At 47.6% G+C, this 22,109-nt stretch overlaps 1 protein-coding gene across 1 annotated transcript in view; it reads right to left on the bottom strand.

The window, feature by feature from the left end:
• The window catches only part of C8B (complement C8 beta chain), a 37,492-nt gene extending 21,761 nt beyond the window's left edge, over positions 1 to 15,731 (bottom strand). The window contains exons 1-4 of the mRNA XM_036257002.1: positions 15,640 to 15,731; positions 7,198 to 7,354; positions 3,950 to 4,091; positions 1,774 to 1,915 (exon numbers count right to left, since the gene is read on the bottom strand). Coding sequence (XP_036112895.1) covers positions 1,774 to 1,915; positions 3,950 to 4,091; positions 7,198 to 7,354; positions 15,640 to 15,731 — 533 coding nt within the window. The remainder of the gene's footprint in view (positions 1 to 1,773; positions 1,916 to 3,949; positions 4,092 to 7,197; positions 7,355 to 15,639) is intronic.
• Between the last annotated feature and the right edge of the window lie 6,378 nt (positions 15,732 to 22,109).

Below are 22,109 nucleotides of genomic sequence, written 5' to 3'. Positions count from 1 at the left end.
AGGATGGGGTTCTCTTCTGAGTTTCTGTAGTACTTGCAGCACAAGGCACCAAAATAATGACCACGTACTGAGGTCTAACTGCAAACCTGAAGCAAACATACGTCCCTGAAGCCCAGGATGGCAGATATCCTTATGTCTCTTTAGAAGGGATGGAAATCCCATCTCTAATTAGATGTACTGCTCACTGTCCCCAAAGGGAGGCCTCCACCTGGTTCAGTTCTGACCGCTACCAAAAGTTCTTTCTTTTTTTATTTTTTGGTACGTGCCCCTAGCGGGAATCGAACCTGGGACTCTCTGGTCCGCAGTCTGATGCTCCAACTGCTGAGCCAAACCGTCCAGGGCCCGAAAGTTCTTTCTTGTGTTGAAAGGAGTTCTGTTTCCTTTCTGCTCTGCCCACTGACCTCGGTTCTGTTCCTAACAGAATCATCTTAGGCTCTCCTCCTAACAGCAGTTGCACATATCATAAAAATGTATATATATTTAGTTTATTCAACAAGTATAATATGACGCTTACTTTATGGAAGCACTGTAATAATTGATGTACACATATTAACGCATTTAATCCTTATGAGACAGGGATTATTATTGTACCCATTTTACAGATGAGGAAAGTGAGGCACAGACAGGGTCACTGGACCGCCAGAAGCAACTGGTGGGGCCAGGATTCCAAGTCTAAGGGTCTAGTTCTGGAACAGAGGCGGCGTTCTTCCCACACACAAACTGCCTCTCACTTAGTTTCTTACAAGCCCATTAGTTTCTTCAGCCCTCCCTGAACTTGAGGGCAGGGTATTACTGACTTCCTTCCAGAGACGACAAAACTAAAGGCTCCCATGGATGAGGGCTTTCCCTGAAGCCCCGTGGCCAGTGAGCTTGCACTTGTACTCCAGTGCCGGCTCTGAACGTCCACGCCGTCCCCTGTGGCAGCCGCGTGACCCCTGGGCCCTGTCTTCACTTTTCCTTACCAAAGTGGGGTTATGATGGCTGGCCGGAAAAGTGGCCCTGGGAGGACGTCTTCCCCATACGAGGAGTCTCTCTCTCTGTCTCTCTTATTGCACTGTTTCAGGAGTGAGGTTTGATTTTTGTTTAGGAAGAAGGTGACTTCCATTCAGGATCACCGCCCTCCTCCCCACACTGTCACATGTGGTGATTTCTGCTGCAGGTGAGGGAGGCTCCCACTCCTCCCCTGCAAGCGGAGGAGCTGGAGAATGTGGCCGGCGAGGACGGCAAACACGGCCAATGTGGTCCCTCCTGACCGTCTCCTTGGACCTCGCCAGAGGAGTGGACCAACTCAGAGACCCCGCCGCTGGAAACATGGATTGGCTGCAGACTCATCCTGGACATCTATTCCTTCACTAACTGCTTAGCAGCCTCTCCCCTGGGCCAGACCCTGAGCTAGGGTCTCGGGTCACAGAACAGGTAAAACCTCCTTCACGACTGGGCAGTGGGATTCCAGGGTAAGGCCCAGAGACCACCGCAGGGTCACACAGCGGGAGCTAGATGAACATGTATCTGCAGTCCTCACGTGGGACCTCTGCGGTCTCCACACGCAACTCCGTCACTCGTGGTCCTAGCTGAGCCCCCCTTGTGACCTGTGGACGTCCATGGGACGTGTTCTGGGAGCTCCTCAGAGGGAAGCCACCAGCATCCACTCATACCACAGTCTTTTATCAAAAAGGAGAAAAGAAGCAATCTGTTCATATCAGCTTCTTCTTCTCTAGAATTACATTTAATTGAGCACCTTCTCATCTATACAATAGAAACACAGTAACTTACCCACTGGCCAGATTGCCAATTGCCCAGTACTGGTCCATTTCCTGCTGACACTTTTTATAAATCCTTCTACAGTTTGCCTCATCTGACTGGTCCCCACAGTCATTGTCCCCATTGCAAAGAAGTCTGCGGTTCACACACCTTCCTGGGATGGGAAGAGGATGTTACTTGCAGTTACATGGCTGTCAGATGGGACCGAACACGCTATGAGCACCTACGGTGCAGCAGGCAATTTCTAGGCCTTTAACACTTCACTTTGACATGCATCACAGTGGTAATGACATGTACACTTTACTCCCCAAAAGGGGCCAGTGTTGCATTTCTGAAAGCACTTTGAGGGGAGCTGATTAAGGGAGGGGACAGGAAAGTGCCTGCTCGGCAGAGGTCAGTGGCCAGACAGGAAGCCTGAACTTCTCTCCCTGAGGCTGGTGGGTTTGTGGGTCCTGCAGGTCATAGCAGCCGTGTGGCCTTCCATATGTTTAACCCTCTGCCTCAACTCATCTGTAAAGTAGGGAAGTCATCATACCTGCCCGCTAGGGTGGCTGGGGATCTGAACGAGTAAATAGAACCGTACTGAGCCATGGTGCCCGCCCGCCAAGCACTGTCATTACTGTCACCGGTGTGTCTGTGGGCCAAGCGCACATTGCCAGTGAATAGCTGCAGCAGGGTGGGAACCTACAACTGTCTGATCACAATTCTTCCCACTAAACCACACTGCCTGCAACACGGCAGCCATTTGGACTATTTTTCGATTATAAAAGTATTTGGGCTACATGTGTGAAATTATCTGTAGCATTTGACTAACTTGACTTTCCTTATTATTTGTATATTCTAGGGGGATAAAGCCCATAATACAGGTGAACCTGTTTCCTTAGATGTGTCTGGTCACTTTTGACCAATGTTCCTGGGCGGTATAGGCAGAATAACAGTCTGGTCCTCAAATGTTTCTTACAAGGCATTTCGAGTAGAGCATGCCCGAATAGCATCCTGGCCTCGGTCGGAGTCACGGAACACTGGCATAACGAGTCCGTGGACGCACTGGGAAAAGGGCTTCCAGGGTTATTGGATGGGATTTTTGCATTTGGAATAAGCCCTAGAAATTGTTCTTTGAATCCCCAACTCTTTCTTAACAGATCCCAAAGCACAGTCCACATGGGCACAGCAAATATAGAGTTGTAGCTCCTACCTAGATAATTTGGGTCGAAACACTCTTACTTTTGCTGTACCCTTGGAGAAATAGACAGGCATCTGGTTGCTTGAATGAGTCAGATGAGTGAGTTGAAAAGATGTGTTTACAGAGTTCTGCAGGTGATGATTATTTATTTGTGTGCTCCTTCCTTCCTTCTGTCTGTTCATTCATCTTCTTCCCTCCTCCTATCCTCCCTCCCTCCCTCCCTCCCTCCCTCCCTCCCCCCTCCCTCCCTCCCTCCCTCCCTCCCTCCCTTCCTTCCTCCCTTCCTCCCTCCTTCCCTCCCTCCCTCCTTCCCTCCCTCCCTCCCTCCCTTCCTCCCTTCCGTTAAGAATGCTTTACTGACTGCATCATGCATTAGGGGCTACGCTGCACTTGGAGATACAGAACTGCAGAGGCAGGAACTCTCTGCACAGGTTTCTCAGAGACAAAGGATGTGCCGCCCCTGCTGAGCCGGCCCAGCTCTGCCTCTAGAGCCAGCACAGCTCACAGTCTGGAAGGAGCTCTCACGCCCATCATGCCCCTCGATCCTTAGGACAAACTTGTAAGGTATTGACATCACTTCTGATTTTCTGTCGAGGGAACTGCCATGCAGAAAGCTTAAGTGGCTTCTCCTAGGTCCCAAGGTCCCAATGAGACTCGACTCAGGATTTCCGACTCCAGCTCACGTCCTTTTGGTGCCCTCGATGTCAGTGGGTGTGATCTGAATTCCCACATTTCCCCTTGCAGCTTTTCCACTTACCTGCCGTGTGACCTTCAGCAAGGAACTTCTCCAAGTCCGAATTTCTTAATGTGTAAAATGGGGACACTAACGCCACCTTTACAGGACTGTTTTTATGAAGTAATACATGGAAAAGGAGGAGAGATTTGAAGACCAGGCCTCCTGGCCGGACAGGTGACCCTGAGCTCGGGCACCAGGCCAGGGCCACCAGCATCACGTGCCAGGGCCTACTTCGCCAGTCTCCCCTCCCACGCCTGCGTCCCTTATACCTGTCTGTGCACACACGAAGCCTTCGCACCGCACTTGACTTCTGCACGGTGCGTTGGTCACGCAGTCTTCGGCTTCCTTGTCAGGGTTGTTGCACGGGTCCCCGTGGAACTGCGAGGGTCGGAGCAAGACGGCGTGTCTGTACTGGAGTGAAGGGGTTCGAGGTGAGCGAGGGCAGAGCCTCAGGGACCCCGGGAGCTTAGGGATATGCGTGAGGATCTGGGTGGCGGTTGGCCGCTTGCCTACAACTCCACAGTGAGCTCTCTGAGGGCAGGGGCCTTGTCTGATCTCGGCATCTGCAGTGACCAGTAAAGATTCGCTGAATGTGGCAAAAACTCAGGCTCTGGGATCAAAAGGTGGTAAACAGATCGATGTGGTCAGCTCAATAACATGAAACCACAGTCTCTCCGCTTGATTACTCCAAAGGGCTGGCTCAATATTCTCATTTACTCGGTATCTTATAAATGCAAAAGCATGCCCTTGGGAGCCAACGCAGGCTCTGATCCTTTCTAGTCATGTGATGTTGGGCAAGTTACTTAACCTCTACGATCTCAGTTGACGGGTCTTTAAAGTGGAGATAATGAATTATGTAAAAGCACGGTTATGAAGTATCAATTACATATTGATGTATATATAAAATCTCATTGTGTAGTCTGGTACATAGTAGGCACTAAATTTCTGGTACTTATTTTTTTTTTTTATATTATTAATACTTTTTAGCAGTCAATCTTTCTCTCTCTCCATCTTCCCGTTTGTTTATTCCAGGAACATTGATTGAATTTCCAAAATATTGATTGAGCCACCCAATGGTTAAGAAAAAAAAATAGTAGGTGTTATTTGGGCTTGCTTTTTGTTTTTCATCCTGATCATGTCCTCTGGCTGCACTCAAGGAGGTCACAGATGTGGTGATAGGCCGGGGGGCAGCCGGCCATGACCACGCAGAAATGGGGAGCATGAGACCGGGAGAATGAGTGCTCTGTAAACCCACAGCATCTAAACCGAGCCCCCGAGGATGAACAGAAACGTTGGGCAGGCATGGAGCTGGCGAGAGAGCAGAGAAGAGCACGCGGGTGGAGTGAGTGCTGAGCCGACGCTGACCAATGCTGAGAGGCCAGAGACGTGCCTTGTTCCTGGAAACCTTGCTCATCGTGGCCGCAGTGAGGAGCAAGAGCGAGAGGCCGGAGGTGAAGGGAGCCAGGCTCAGGACGGTGGACTCGGCATTTGATTCTGGGGCACTGAGAACCCGCTGTAGGGGAAGGGAGTGATCCATTTGGGTGGCTTCCAGATGCTAGTGGCAGTCAAGATTTTGGTGCAGCCAAAGGGGGCAAACCAGCCGTGGCCAGTGTGGCTCATTCGGATGAATGTTGTCCCGTGCACCGAAAGGCCACCAGTTTGATTCCCGGTCAGGACGCATGCCCAGGTTGCGGGTTCTATACCCAGTCGGGGTGCGTGTGGGAGGCAACAGATCAATGTTTCTCTTTCACACTGATGTTTTTCTCTCTCCCTCTCTCTTCCTCTCTCTCTAAAATCAATTTTAAAAAATAAAATAAAATAAAAACATTAAAAAAAGGGGTGCAAACCAGGCTAGCAGTCCCTCTGCAGAGTGACATGTTAAGCACAGTTTTACTTGTGTGCTATCTGGAAATCCAAAGCAGAAATGTAGACAACCTTTCACCCATGCTCCTTGGACTTCCAGAGGGTCTCTGGTCCCCAAAGGCAGAGGCTGGCAGAACAGGGGTCAGGTCAGCAGACAAGACTGTCCCAGCCTGAAGACACATTGGTTTGAGGAGTGTGGACATGATGGAGGAAGGGCAGCTCCCAATCCCAGTTTGAGAGGTTTTGCTGCAGCCCCAGCCGTGGGCCGCTGACGGGGGTGCTGTCCAGCGGAGGGAAGGGGGCAGCAAAGCCTGAGCAAGAGCTCTGGATGGCTGGATGCGCGGGCGACTCATGCTGAGTCTTCCCGGTTTATGGTGTGGATGAAGCAATTACCCAGATAATCGGATCGATGTTGATAACTTCAGCAATAAAGCCTGCTTTGGGAACCCAATGATCCTGCTTGGCTCTCTACATTGATCCAATTAAGTGTGAAATTGTCCTGGGCCTACTTCCACAGCTTCTTTGGGGGCCTAGCCCATGGCTGGTTTGGGTTCCCAGGAGCTGGGAAATGATAACCATCCTCTGACACATCTGCGGCTCAGAGCTGGGATCCTGGGCCAGCCTCCTATGACAAAGGAGCCTGAAGGACAACCACTGCAGAGACTGTGTGTTCTGACGGATGGAACACCAGGCAAGAAGCCAGTGGCCTGAGTTCAATGCCTGAGTTTGCTTCCCGGTGAACCTGGGAACTCACTTACCTGCTCTGAGTCTCTGTTTACCTGTCTGCTTAACAGAGAGTTTAATAACTATTCTCCCTTCTTCACAAGATATCAGAAAATATAATAAGATCAAACAACACACATTTATGGAACACCTATCATGTGCCAGAAATTGGCCTATACACTGAAGATAAAGAATTGAGTAAGCCTTTAACAGCTCACAGTTCAGTGGAAAGCTAAATAATGAAGGAAAAATAAATAAGAAATGCAAGGGTGTCGGAGGAAGAGGGATCTACTACCGTTCATAAAAGGGTGCCCATCTAACTGTAAGTGGGGCCCATCTAGCTGTAAGTGGGGCTGAGAAACCAGGGAAGGCTCCTCAAAAGAAGTAGCCCCTAAGCAGTTTCAAATTGTGAGTAGGTGTTAGCCAGTAAGGGAAGTGGGGAAGGTCACTCCTGCCTGAGAAAGCAGCAGGAATAAGGCACAGGGGGTGGAATGGTCAGAAAAATAGAGGCGTCCATTGTGCTGGACTGGGGGACTTTTATGGAGATGTAGGCCAGGTCTAGGTCATGGGGGGCATGGACTTGATCCTAAGGGCTGCAGGTAGACTTTGAATGATCTCAGGCCGGGAAAAGACAGGCCCAGTTGCATTTTTGATGCCTCCCTCTGGGCGCATAAGAAAAGTTGGATTGAACGGCAAGGTTGGAGGCAGGAAGCCTAATTAGGAAGCTGTGAGCAAGAGCAAGGACACATGTTTAGAAAAAGCTGAAAGATCAAAGAAAGGATGGCATTGCTACTCAGAAGCATAGAGAATTAGACTCCATTAATTCAATCAGCTAACATTTACTGAGGTCCTACTATGCAGCAGACGATGTCAGTAGTGCCGAGGATTGGGGTTCCTGGAAGCTTAGGGTTCTCAAGGCCTGGGTACTTACCCTTTTCTTCTGACAGGGATCACACCTGGTCCAGGAGGACCAGCTGGACAATTCACAATTAATAGGCATCAAGGTGACATCCACACCCCGTGTCTGCCTGCTCTTGGCAAGGCTCTCATTGACTGCATTTGACTCCAGAGAGGGTGGCCTTTCACCTCTAAAATGTCATGAGAGAAGAAAGCCAAGTATCAGTAGGGAATTAAGTGTACATACAACCACCCGTCCATCCATCCTATACATATATATTTGCTCACTTGTGCAAGGCTATTAGTTTATCATTCAAGTATAGGTTAATATTTATTATGACTAGCTGTGGTATATTGAACTTGGGTCAGAAGACAGTCCATTATATTTCTCAGCAGAAATCCTGCAGGCCAGAAGGGATTGGCAAGAAAAATTCAAAGAGATGTAAAGCAAGGATCTACAACCAAGATTACTCTACACAATAAAACTATCATTTAGAATGGGAAGACAGACAAAGATCTTCCCAGAGAAGAAAAAGCTAAAGGAGTTCATCACCACCAAACCAGTATTATATGAAATGTTAAAGGGCCTTTTTTAAGAAGAAAAAGAAAGATTAAAAACATGAACAATAAAATGGTAATACATATATATCTATCAACAACTGCATCTAAAAAACAAAATAAATGAACAAGCAGAACAGAAACAGAATCATAGTTACAGAGAACATTTTGTTGTTGCCAAGATGGGAGGGGGGTTTGTGGGAGCAATATAAAGGTGAAGGGATTAAAGAAGTTCAAATTGGCATTACAGAATAGTCATGGGGATGTACAGTACAGCACAGGGAATATAGTCAATAATATTCCAATAACTATATATGGTGCCAGATGAGTGCGAGATTTATCGGGATGATGACTTCTTAGTAAGTTATGTAACGTCTAATCACTGGGATGTACACCTAAAATAATGTATGTCAACTGTAATTAAAAAATAAAAAAATGATTTAAACAAAACCCTAACCCTAACCATCAAGAACATCTAGGATCTTATATACAGGACGGGGCAAAGGTAGGTTTACAGTTGTTTGTATGGAAAAGAATACAATAATTGATAAATAATAATATAAGAATAAACTCTGTTTCACGTACTCACAACTATAAACCTACATTTGCTCCACCCTGTATTTCTATCAAAATGGGGTTAATTAATTTTTTAAATCCTCACTTGAGGATATATTTTTAGAGAGAGTAGAAGGGGGGGAGGGAGAAACATAGACATGAAAGAGACACGTTGATTGGTTGCCTCCTGCACGACCCCAACCAGGGCCAGGGATCAAACCTGCAACCTAAGCATGTTCCTTTTACTGGGCTTGAATCCATGGCCATTTGGTCCACAGGCTGATGTTCCAACCTCTAAGTCAAACCAGCCAGGGCAAAGTGGGTAATTTTAGATTTAATGTAAGTTTAGTCAAATACATAATAAAATATATGTAACTGAACATGAGATAAGCCATTTGGGGCTGGGACAAATTCCTGTCTTGCAATTTTCCATTCAGAAGAAATTGTTCTCAAAGAAAGTCGAGAAACCTGTTACAGATCAGTTTCTTAGGCAAAAGGAGAAGACTAGGAATTAGACTTTCAAAAACATTTTATGTCCCTTAACCTGCCCGCATCCCTCTTAACCACACCACAGGCTTCTTGATGTTTTCAAAAGGCAAATTTATAGTATGAAACAGAAAAAATAACCTTTTTAAGATTGCTAGACTACGTAATATAAGCTTTGATATGATAACTTCAGTTTAGGCACACAACTTCTTTCAGAGCTTAATTGACAAAATACTTTGCTCTCCACTGCTTTTGTCAGAACATGGCTCTCCAAGTAAGAGCAGCCCAAGTACTTCTATCGGATACAGCTGTCCAGTGTGGACCAGTGCACGCCTGTGCCCAGTTCTGTAAGTTAGAAACATTTCTCCGCTAGTGGCTTCAGCTAAACGAGCTCCTTTGTGGTCACCTCACTATGCAACATTCTAAGAAATTGTAGGATTTAAGGAGCTAGGCATTTGCCAACTGTGCATGAAATACTTCTCTTTTCCAGTTCCGAAGCCACATATATTTAAAATAAATTTCAAGTATTCATTAATTCCTATAAAAAAAAAAAAAAAGGAGAAGACGACGGTCCATCAGCAGCTGGGTCATCTTGGTCTGTTTTGCAACCTGTCTTCACTTTCTCACTCTTATAATGAGATAAGCATAGCCACCTGACAAGGCTATTTCTAGGATCAAATGAAATGTATGTAAAAGCATAAACTCTACAGTGCTGCATATATGTAGGGAATACAGCCACCGCTGGACGTATGAGCTTAAGCAATGCTCTCCCCACCTCTGAGCCTGTTTTTAGCCCCTAGAAGGTGAGAGGTTTGGACTAGATGGTCTTTAGGGTGTCTCATGTTTGCTGAGAACAAACTGTATTCAGGGTACTGGGCTACAAGGGAGGCAGAGAACTATATCATCAGGTTCTTCCTTCAGGAACTCAGGGTTTGTCTTAGTAGGAAGAGAAACGTTTCTCATGTCTTAGGTCTTCCAGAAGTTCCCCAGTAGGCAAGGTTATTCAGCATACGGGCTCCATGCCCAGAGCTGTGTTTGAGAACGCCACTGTGACCGCAGCGTGAGGCGGCCCAGGGGTGTGGAGAGCCCGGGGCAGGCAAAGCAGGCAGGTGGCTCGTGCAGTCGCCCCCGTGAGTGAGGGGAGCCTGAAGCATGGCAGCGTCTGGGAGGGAATGAGGACAGACGTGTGAGACATTTCTCCGGTGGAATGCACGGACAGTGATGGGTCATTGGATGGGGTGTGGGATAGGGTCGACGCAGGTCCCCGGTCTGAGTGTGTGAGTGGGAAACACAGGAGCAGAGGAGCTTACGGGGGAAGATGTGGTTGGAGCATGCTGGGTCCCAGGTGCCCATGGAACACCTGTGTGGTCATTCCACACATGGTTACTGCATGGCTTTAGAACTCGGGCGAGATTTGTCCTACAGACATAGCACAAATCTGATGGTGATCTGACCGTGAGAGAGGATATGACTGTCCTGTGAGGAGGATCAGGGCACGGGTAAGCACCTGGGGAGCGTCTGCACCACTCTGCCAGGCCCAGTGCAGAGGTGATGGGGGGGGGCCCTCTGGGGCGAAGGGGACAGGCCCATGGCCTCACATCTACAGAGAAGTCAATCAGCGTGAGGCCTGAAATACGTCTGGAAGATAGGGCCACTCTTTTTGCTAAGTTCCCGACAGAAGGCAGGGTGTTTGTTTGTTTAGGGCATGATAAACAACTCATTTAAAGAGTGAAGTTACCGAGGCTGACGAGAAAGAAATAAAATCAAGAACAGAATACAGGGGCTAATACATTTAATTTCTTACATGGGGTAGTGTGACCATGGAGGTCCAATGCATTAAATTTTATATCCTTTTGCATATTTTTGTCTTTAATATTTTATAATAAAAAGTTATCTCAAAAAACAAAAACAAAAAACAAACTGTGATTCTCTCTAAAAAAAAAAAAAGAGTGAATGAGTGATCACGGGAGTTCATCTGAATAGGCCTCCAGTTTCCCTATGTAGATGATGGTATCTTACACATTTTATCTTTCTTCTGCCTGAAAGAGCATGTAGCACTGTGAAATGCTTTGTTATCGGTGTTCCTTTTCAAGGCAAAACGTAGAGGAAAAGTGAGGAGAAGAGAAGGCGCACTAAGCACCTGGGCGGGTCAAACCCTCTGGGAGGTGTTTTACCCATTCGATCTCACTGAATTCTGCCAGCTATGCTCCAAGACAGCTCCGGGGCACTGCCCCCTGGACGCGTGAGGGGTGGCCTGGAGCCCCGCCGCTGGCATGCGGTGGGCGTGGGGTCTTAGCCCAGGTTTGTTGACTCTGGAGCCTGTGCGGTGTCCATGGCCCCGTGCTGCCTGGAAGGGGACAGGGCAGCATCCACTCCACAGGCCCCCCGTGTCCAGGCCTCTTTCCTCCCCGTGTTCAAGATTGAGTCATTAGGAAGAGAATCACATCGTTTCCACTGTCTCAAATACGCAGTATATCACTCCAGACAAGGTCATTAACCAATACATTCTCACTTGGCAAAAGTCCTAAAAAGAGGATAATATTAACTACAGCGAAATCCACCTCCAAGGCCACCCCAGAGACCAGCAAAAATCAATTGTCTAATAAAGTGGGATCTTTAAGGAAAGGTCAAAGACTCCACTGGAAACCACAGGTGGATAAAGTGGTAACCTGACGCGGGATGCTGCACACCAGCGGGAGGGGGCACTTCAGAACGGGCTCCTTCCTCTAATTTGCCGCGTCTGACAAAACAATATTGCCTGTGATTTGGCTGCTTTGAGTATGTATTGGACAGCGCTGCAGGGTACCCTCTTGCCTCAACGAAGAAACAGTTACATTGTGTTTTTCTCAACTACCAACCCCAATTCCCACCGCAGCTGAGATTGAGTTGATGAGCAATGTGCACACACACTCTTAAGAGTCACAATTATTTCCTTCTCTGAGATTTGAAAGCCTGTTAATGGGCGAGATGATCGGTCAAGGAACTTGGTAAACAGTAGTTGTAACCAGCAGATCTCTCATTTTTGCACCCAATTTTCATTATGGAGGTAGCGATATAAGAAGTAATCAGCTGAATCAATAGGGTGTTTGTCAGTTACACTGGCGAAGAGGTGTGTGGTTTATGAGTACTACGGAATGCAACTCTGAAAGGCTGGCATTAGATTGTGTCTTTAATTCCTGGGAAGAGCATGGAGCCAAGAAGGGCGGGGCCAGCCGGGGCCTCAGTGCGTGGTTACAACACACTGTTCACGTGTTTCTGCAGAAACCAACCGCAGGGACACTGAGACCAGCCAACCTGACCTTTGTCATTCAAAATCCTCGCTACTTTTAGTGCTGACAAATTAGACCAAAATCACAGACACTCGTGTTCTCACAACCCCGCACCAGCAATTGCTAACATTTTGTTATACATAATTCAAGTTTTTTTTAAATAAAAAATAACTCTATAGTTTTACATCTGCCCCAGTTCCATTTCCTTTCCTCTAAAGAGGGAAATATTGTTATGAATTTGGTATGTATTCTCCTTCCAACCTTTTAAATATTATACACACACACATACATATACGTGTGTGTGTGTGTATAGTACATAGTTGTGTGTACTTTATTCGTGCTGTACATATTATTCTGCAACTTGCCTTTGTCAGTCAACATTATATGTCTGAGGTCTATCTACATCAACTCATAAAGAGATCTAGTTCCTTCCTTCTACCTAGATGTCCCATCACAGGACATATATTGCATTCAGTTTATTCTTTCTTTTTGAAGGACATTTACATTTTGCCAGTGTTTTGCAATAGCAAGTAATGCTACCGTGAGCACCATCTACAAGTTTTTGGAACACATCCTTGTCCGTAAACACAGGCAAGGACAGCCTTCCTCGAGGTGCATGGAGCGCCCGGGCCAGCAGTGGGGCCTATTTCACTGGGTCCCTGTCTCCTACACTCTTTCTATCAGGAGTCTCTGATCAAGATACAGGCGGGCCCATCAAGTGCTGCAGGATTAGGTCAGCAGCCGTGGGGAGCCTCAGTGTGCATCGATGGCGTGCGTCACATGTGGGCTCTCCATGGGAACGTCCTGACGCACCAACGCTCTTGTCGCAGCCCGTTTGTTCGGCAGCTGCATCCATTGGGAAGAGGATCATTCCTGTTTGCTGGGAGGGGCAGCTTCCAGGGGGCAGATGTTCACTTTCTGTTCTCTCTGTCATGCACTGTTGTCGCTGTGAAATTTACAGCAACATCTCAAGGCAACAAATGTGTGGTTCAGAGACAGAGAGAGGGCGCGGAGTCCAGCAGGGCAGACGCACACTTAGTGGGGAAGGGATAATGCAAGAGTGAACGACGCAGGGATACACCCGGCTCTGGAACCAGAAGAAACCTGGATTTGAGTCCTATTCTGTAGCCTTGTGACAGTTAATCTCTCTCCAAATCTCAGCTGCTCTCCCTGTGAACCTCGAGCAGCAGCACTTCCCGCAGACAGCTGTAAGGACCCGCCGACGACCAGTGCCAGGGACAGTGGGTAAATGGCCGGCCTTGCGACGGCGTGATTATTTCATCTGACTTGACTACAAGAGTAACTAGCAATGAAACGTTTCCTAGCTGACGGGAAGGAGGCCTCAGCACTTTCAGTTCCAGAACTGAAGGCTCTTCAAGCACTTCGTGTATGGAAATCAAACACGCGCCGGGTTTGGGACTGCCCCGTAGGATCGGGCAGCGGGCAGAGCACTGAACCTGGTTCAGCGGAGAGTTTGAGATGCACAACACATGAGTGACTCTCCTCTCACAATCAGCTTGCTCATCCACAGTGTGAGTAAGAGATAACACCCAACTCGTGACACCACTGGAGGGTTAATCAAGGTCTGCCCTCTGCCCACCCCCTGGCACTGCCACTCCCTAGCACAGGGTGACTTCCTGGCACACGTCTAAATATGATCGTACTTACTGCTCCTTTGCTTAGAACCTTCCACTGCTCCCCGTTGCCTGGAGGATACGGTACAAGCTCCGTTTTTTCAATTGAACGTATTAGGTTGACACTAGTTAATACAATTATGTAGGTCTCAGGTGTACATTCCATAATAGATCACCTATATATCTTATTGTGCATTCACCACCCCAAGTCCAGTCTCCTTCTATCACCATTTATACCCCCACACCCTCTTCCAGAAGGTGTAGTCTTCTTCTTCTTTTTTTTTTTTTTTTTGTTAATCCTCACCTGAGGATATTTTTCCATTTAATTTTAGAGAGAGTGGAAGGGAAGGAGAGAGAGAGAGAGAGAGGAACATTGATGCGAGAGAGACACATCGATCATTTTCCTCCTGCATACACCCACCTCACCGGGGCTGGAGTCTGCACCTGCGACCATTCAGTGTGCAAGCCGACACTCCAACCAGAGCCTCATGGGCCAGGGCAACAAGCTTCCTAATTGGCACCCTAAGTGCCCCCTCCACTTTGCCCATGATCTGACTCCTACTCCATCTCGTTTCTGTCGCTGTCCCCCTTGGCCTGTGCTACTTCTGTCGCCTCGCAGCTTCAAGGACAAGCCAGGCTCTCGCGTTTCCATGTCTTTGTAATGCTACTCATGCCTGGAACACCCTTACCCCCCTGGGCCATTCAGCAAGCACCTTTCTTCCACAGGCAAAGCTCCGTATCACCCCTTCTAGAAACCCTTGCAGACCCTGTGCCCTATAGAGCTGATCACTCCCTCTCTGGCTTCCCACCTGCCCCAGCACCATCTCTTACAACAGCACACAGAGTGCGTGCTCAGGTGAGGGCTTTCTCTACCAGAACAGGGGCTCTTCGTGTCCTATCCATCTCCGTCCTCGGAGCTGGCGAGGGCCTTGCACAAGGCTCAGTGCTGTGGTCGGGTTGCCATGGTCCCTTCAAACCCTCCATTCCAGACACACGTCCTCAGATCCTGAGTACACATAGTACACACAAGGAAGGCCTTGGCAGCTTGATTCTTCTTAGGGCCACGTTGAGATTTTTGATAATCACAACAGCGATTATTTACCGAACTCCCAATGGGTAGTAAATACACATGGTGCTGGTCTCGGGGTGGTGCCCAGTGGAGCCTGAGTGCTCAGCAGAGCTGAGACCAAGGGTGACCTGGGGGTATGAGGTGCTCCTCACATTAAGTGAGAGGTTGTGCTCAGGGCATTTACGGAACGAATAGATGACAATAACAGGCGTTCTTCCCCCAGGATTGCTCACAGGGAGGCCTGGGATGCCAGAGGGCTTTAACATTTCATGGTGAGACTTCCGTGCGCCAGGAAGACCCCAGCTTGCCAAGTCACTAAGACCTTTTCACTGGAGCCCAAGTTTGAGGTTTCACTCAGATTAAGTTTGAGCTTTGACTCAGATATTTTCTTTAGCCTATTTTGCATCTTACCAATGGAAACAAAAATAATGAAACAAATCAATTAGCATTTAACTGCTGGAAACATCTGTAGTGAGAGAGAGAGAGAGAGAGAGAGACTGAAAAGCCCCCCAAATTAGAGTTGATGAGCAGATAGAGTAGGTCACTCTCATATGGTAAAAATCATTGATAGGAATTGGCCCCCTTTCTTCATACATAACAAACCTTCTTTTGTTACAGAACACACCAAGGCTCTGTTCAGAAGACAAAACGAGTCTCCTATTCTTCTTAGCATGACAAAATACATTTAAACATGTCGGTTTCTCATGGGAACTTCTGTTGAAGTCAGCCGCTTGCTTCCACCATAATATGAAGACAGTTGTTGATACCATTTTATCAGATGCGCGCAAACTGCTTCTAGGGATGATCCTCATTGAATAGGTAGGCGGCAAAGAGACAGCCGCGCCCTGTGGCTTTACACTCCCTGTCCTGTTATTGATCAGGGAATCATTGCGGCTGTCACTTACCCGGAGCCAGGCAAACCGAGACAAGCCAGGGCGGCAGAGAGAAGAGCGAGCTGGGCAGGCGGCCCCCAAGCCCACGCCCGGGATGTCTTCATTTTCTCTCTGAGCCGGGAGGTCCAGCCTAGGTCCATGAGAAATACCCCATCCGCTTCTGTCCCCACCGAGCAAACAGTGCAGCAAAGTAAACACGGCCAGTGGCAGGAAGCCCGTAGACGTTGCGCAGACAGAACATTTGCCCGTAACTCGGGAAAGCAATGGCGATGATAGAACCCTCGGCAGCGGCGGAGTTTCTCCTCGGACAGAGCGGACTCCAGGTGAGCAGCCGGGAGGACAGGCTGCGTGGGGCGATCCTGTGCGCTCACGAGTCCTGGCTGCCTGGGCTCAAACCCGCTCTTCAAAACAGTCCTTTTCCCAAGTACAGTTTACATTCAATATTATTTTGTTTTAGTTTCAGGTGTACAGCAGAGTGGTTAGACAGTCATATACTTTATAAAGCGGGTCCCTCCGATATTTCCAGTACCCACCTGACACCATGCATAGTTATTACCATATTATTGACTATATTCCCTGTGCTGTACTTTATCCCCGTGACTATTGTTTAACTACAATCTGTGCTTCTCAGTCCTTCACCTTTATTTAGCCAGTCCTCCCCCCGCCACACCCCTCCCCTCTGTCAACCATCTGTCTGTTCTCTGTATCTGTGAGTCTGCTTCTGTTTTGTTTATGTTGTTCTTTAGATTCCACATATAAGACAAATCATACGGTCTTTATCTTTCTCTGACTGACTTAAGTCACTTACCGTAATACCTTGTAGGTCCTTTCATGCTCTCGCAAACGGTAAGACTTTGTTCTTTTTTTTATGGCCAAGTAATGTTCCATGGTATATATGTACCACAGCGTTTTATCCATCAACTCCTTTCTTTGCCTCTTACTAACTTTGAGGCCTTGAGCAAGTTCTTTTCCCTCTGTGCCTCAATTTTCTCACTTGAGAAATGATGAGGATTAAATACGGTAACACGCCTACTGTGCTTAGAACAGGCCTATGATGAGTACCCACACACCTGCTGTTACTGGGTGGACTGCAGGGTTTGGAGTCGGGCCCGGATTTGAATTCCACTTTTGCCTTTTCTAGTGATGTGATTTTGAGCAAGTTGGCAGGAGGTTGTAGAGCCCGAGACTCCATCCACCTGAGTCCAAACTCTCTCTGAATGTTTCACCAGCTGTGTGGCCTGAGGCATGTTATCAACCTCTCTGGGCTGGAGCTTCATTATCTGTAAAACAGGATCCACCCCGTGAGGTTAATGTGAAGGTCAGATACATCTATATATTTAAGACACTTTGAGCAGTGCCTGGCACACACGCCCTAAGTGACTGTCTCTGATTCTCTTTCCTTGTATGTAAAACCGAGAGGGGTATGCCTACTTATCACTCGGAGCTGGGAGGTTCAGAAAAGATACTAAATATTGCCCTGGCCAGTTTGGCTTAGCGGTTAGAGTGTCGGCCCACGGACCAAAGGGTCTCAGGTTCGATTCCAAGTCAAGGGCACATACCTAGGTTGCAGGTTTGATCCCCGGCTCTGGTAGGGGTGGTGCGAGAGGCAACCAACTGATGTGTCTCTCTCACATCGATGTTTCTCTCTCTCTCATGCCCCTCCCTCCCTCCATCCCTTCCACTCTCTCTACAAATCAAGGAAAAAATATCCTTGGGTGAGGATTAACAAAATAAAAAAAGATACTAAATGTAAAACTGTTTCACAAATAGGCATTATAAAAATGATAAGTGTAAGATAATAAGTAACCAAATATGTATTGTTATTATATAACTTATGTAGAACTTTATTGTATTTAGGTATTAGATGAATTTAACATTTGTCCCCAATATTTGCCGGTCACCCTAAGAGCCACAAGTGATAGTAATACCTGAAATGAACTCAGTAAATGCCTTTGTCCTTCACCCATCACCTCTCTAACCTTAAAGGTCAGAGGAGACTTGTGGTCTTTCCTCTGGGGTGAACACAGCAAAGACAGCTGCCACGCAGATGTGGTGAATCAGACTTGTTTTATTCGAGCCCAGAAGAGTGCTTCTCCTTCGTCTCTGTATTATTCTGACTAGTTCACTGATTACCCTGTCATTTCTGTGTGGCCTCACCATTAAACTGGATTTCAAAAAAATGTCACACTAAAGCTCTCTTGAAATGGCATAACCCAAGCAGATGTTCACCTCAGTACCTTCCATAGTAATTCCCAGATTGCCTGTGACCAGAGGTGGGATGGGTGTCTTCCCGCCGTCAGTTCCAGTGTGGACACAATGTGCCAGCCCTGACTCCCAACCTGGAGACGGTACCCGCCTGGCTGGGCCAGGGGCGCGGGGTCCGGTGTGGGGACGGTACCCGCCTGGCTGGGCCAGGGGCGCGGGGTCCGGTGTGGGGACGGTACCCGCCAGGCTGGGCCAGGGGTGCGGGGTCCGGTGCAGAGACGGAACCCGCCAGGCTGGGCCAGGGGCGCGGGGTCTGGTGCAGAGACGGTACCCGCCAGGCTGGGCCAGGGGCGCGGGGTCTGGTGCAGAGACGGTACCTGCCTGGCTGGGCCAGGGGCGCGGGGTCCGGTGCGGGGACGGTACCCGCCTGGCTGGGCCAGGGGCGCAGGGTCCGGTGCGGGGATGGTACCCGCCTGGCTGGGCCAGGGGCGCGGGGTCCTGCGTGGGAGCAGCAAGGTGCGGATGCGAAGGTGGTGTGCACATGGCTGAGCCTCTCAAACGCAGCTCCCTGAAAACCAGCACTGATTCCTCAGAATCAGCAAATTAAAGTCCAAACTGCACTCATCTGGCATTTACGAAACCAATCTGCAGTCCGTAAAGGACTGTGTGGACATGGTGGGTAGCTTGAGGGTGGGCTGGGAAAAGAACACAGCCTGGATTTGATGACCTTGAACAGGCTAATTTCTCCGAGACTCTATTTTCTCATCTGTAAAACAGGGATAAGGATTCGTTAATACCCATTTCATAAGGTGGTCCTGAGGTCAGAAGAGATAAAACATTAAGCCCTTATTTCCAGACACAGATTGGCATACTCTTGAGTGCCAGCCTGCTCCCCCACCGGCCACGTCTGCTGGAGGACTGGGCTGCGCTAGCAAGGGCATGGGTGGATAGTCACAGAGGGTAGCAGTCCCTCACTCCGATTGTGCTACAGCCAGAACACAAGGTCCCTGCCAGACTGTCCTGTGTGCAGTGGTGTCCTCATTAACCCCGGCTCAAGGCACTGTCTCACTGTTGTCCCAAAGGACGCAGGGACCTGAACTTTGACACAATTGATTGCAGTAGTTAATCATTTGTAAACAAGCAGAAAATTGCATTTCAAGAAGGATTCATGCCCTCTCTCACGTCTGCCTGCATTTAAGAGAAACCACGTCCTCCCACCTCCTCGGCCTGATAGACTCACGGGGGAACCTGCACATTTTAGAGGAAGTTACACGAATGAGTCATATGCTCTCTCATCTCCAGATGTTTTGTGTCACTTAACAAATATGATTCATTATTTAGATTTCCTACTAATGTCACTTTCTCAAGAAAGGCTTCCTGGTGGACTCTCCTAGGTTCTTAGGTTCCAGGTCTCCTGGAAGACCAATCTCACAGCGCCCCCGGGAGGTTTCAGGTGCACTCACCTGAGATCATACCCGGAGGATGGCAGCCGTAGGCTGCAGTGCTCATACACAGTTTCATATTTTTACTTAATTTTTTTTATCCTCACCCGAGGACACTTTTTTTTTTTTTTTTTTTTGGTATTTATCATCAGAGCAGGAGGGAGACAGGGAGGAAGAAAGAGAGAGAAACATCGATGTGAGAAAGACACATTGAGTGGCTGCCACCTACACAACCCCAACTGGGGCCAGGGACAAACTGCAACCCAGGTACGTGTCCTTAGAGAGAACCAAACCCAGGACTCTCTGGTCCACGGGCCGATACTCTAACCCTCTAACCACTGAGCAAACTGGCCAGGGTTCACTTTTATATTTTTAGATTTTAGAAAGAATTATCTAATATAGACTATACTGTATATAGTTTTTATAAAACTTATTTTTTGCATAACCATTTCTCCCATGCCATTAATATTTCTTTGAAAATATAGTTTTAGTAACTGTATGATATTCTGTCTTATGAAAGTTCCAACATTTACTTAACCATTTGTCTGTTGGTTGATGCTTGGGCTGTTTCCTGTATTTTTTTTTTTTTTTTCACTCTGCAGTCTTCTTCCCCCCCCACCATTGACACCCTCTCCCCTCTCCCATCCCCTCCCCACCTTCACCACACTGTTGTCTGTGTCCATTGGCCATGCCTATATGCATATAAGTTCTTTGATTTATCTCTTCACGCCTCCCACCCCCCCTCCCTCTGAGGTTTGTCAGTCTGTTTCCTGCTTCCATGTCTCTGGGTCTATTTTGTTCATCAGCTTGTTTTGTTCATTAGATTCCACATATAAGTGAGATCATGTGATGTCTGTTTTTCTCTGGCAGGCTTATTGCACTTAGCAAACTACTCTCCAGGTCCTTCCATGTTGTCTTGAAGGATAAGAGGTCTTTCTTTCTCAGAGCTGCATAGTACTTCATTGTGTATATGTACCACAGCTTTTCTATCCACTCATCTACTGATGGGCACTTGGTCTGTTTCCAGATCTTAGTGATTGTAAATAGTGCTGCTATGAACATAGGGGTACATATACTCTTTCTGATTGGTGTTTCAGGCTTCTTAAGATTTATTCCTAGAAGTGGGATCACTGGGTCAAGTGGCAGTTCCATTTTTAATTTTTTGAGGAAACGCCATATTATTTTCCACAGTGGCTGCACCAGTCTGCATTCCCACCAGCAGTACACTAGAGTCCCCTTTTCTCCACACCCTCACTTGCTGTTTGATGATTTGTTGATGGCAGCCATTCTGGCAGATGTGAGGAGATACCCCATAGTCATTTTCAATTGTATCTCTCTGAAGATTAGTGACATTGAGCATTTTTTCACATGTCTCTTGGCCATTTGTAATACACATATTTTTAAAGGACAGTTCTTAGTAATTTAATGGTTTTCTCCACCATCTTGTTTAATCTCAACAATAGTCCAACAAACTAAGTATCATCTTCCATGCCTCTGAGATGGGGTTCCACAGCTGCTAAGTAGCAAATTGATTATCTGGTACAAGGTTTGTTTGTTTGTTCAACTCCCAAACTCTTCTTTTTGTAATTCCAATGTCACAGCCTTTTAGGAGGTTCCAGGACACCTGTGACTCCTTGGATGGAGGAGAACCTCTGCTGACCCTCAAAGAACGTTATATGAATGAGCTTTAATTTTTTGCTATGCATGAGATATTGGAGTTTCATATGTTACTGCATCAATGGCTACCCTATCTTGACTGACACACTCTTATGTTACTTACAAATTCTGGGGTGTATGCACCCCCCCCCCCCCCGGGGGAAAAAGGTCCATAGCTTCCCTCAGATTCTGGAAAGGATCAGAGATTCAGAAGAATTAAAAACAAACAAACAAACACAACAACAAAAGCAAAAAGGAAAAATTCTCTCAAGAAAGATAACTGATATAGCTCACAAAATTATCTGTGATCCCTCTGAAGGTAGTGGGGAGTAGTCTGAAGTATGGAGGGCATCAGACAGACCTAGATTAGCATTCCATTCCTCCCATTTATTAGTTTATATTCTGAACAAATCCCTTAAGCCCTCCAAGGAGTGGTTTCTCTAGTTTAAAATCCAGGCTTGTTGAAATAATGCTTCAATAATCATTTATTGAGAGCCTATTAGATCCCAGACACGATGCTAGATGCCTGGGTATAAAGATGACTGTGTACTTAGTCATCCCTGTAAGAGCTGAGAACCTGGAGAGAGGGGCAGACAGTAACACATCAGGGTAGCACAGTGTTGTAAGTGTGATGAGTTCAGCCATAGAGATCTGCAGAGTAGAGTTTGGATGTAGCCAAGTGTGTGGGCATGTGTGCGTGCATGTGTGTGTGGTCATTGGGGAACATTTCTCAGAAGTAATGGTAGAGGGGGCTCTTAAGGTGTGAGGAGGAGTTAGCAAACCCAAGCACCAGAGTGAGGGGGGCATGTGGCATTACAGGGGAGAAGCCAGCAACGTCAAGACACTTAGGCGAGAAATCAGTATTTGTGGGAACTGTCACCCATTCTGTGCTGCTGGAGCACAAGGTCAGCACGAGGACTGGGAAGAAATGAGACTGGAGAGGCAGGCAGGAGCCAAGTCCTATAGGGCTTGATGGGCAGTGCTAATGATACGGGTTTATTCTAAGTGCCGGGGGAGCTACAGGAGGGTATTAAGAGCTGGGGAAGGGATAGCTTTCCTTGTAAGAGAGATGACTCTTGCTGCCGTGTAGACAATGGATTAGAGGGAGGCAAATTGGAGCAGAGAGACCAGTTGGGGGCTGTCATAATCGTCCACTGAGAGATGACGAGGGCCTGAGCT

The sequence above is a fragment of the Molossus molossus genome, unplaced genomic scaffold, assembly GCF_014108415.1.
Source record: "Molossus molossus isolate mMolMol1 unplaced genomic scaffold, mMolMol1.p scaffold_m16_p_12, whole genome shotgun sequence".
NCBI classification, from domain to species: Eukaryota; Metazoa; Chordata; class Mammalia; order Chiroptera; family Molossidae; genus Molossus; species Molossus molossus.
This window is presented reverse-complemented; position numbering and strand designations above follow the sequence as displayed.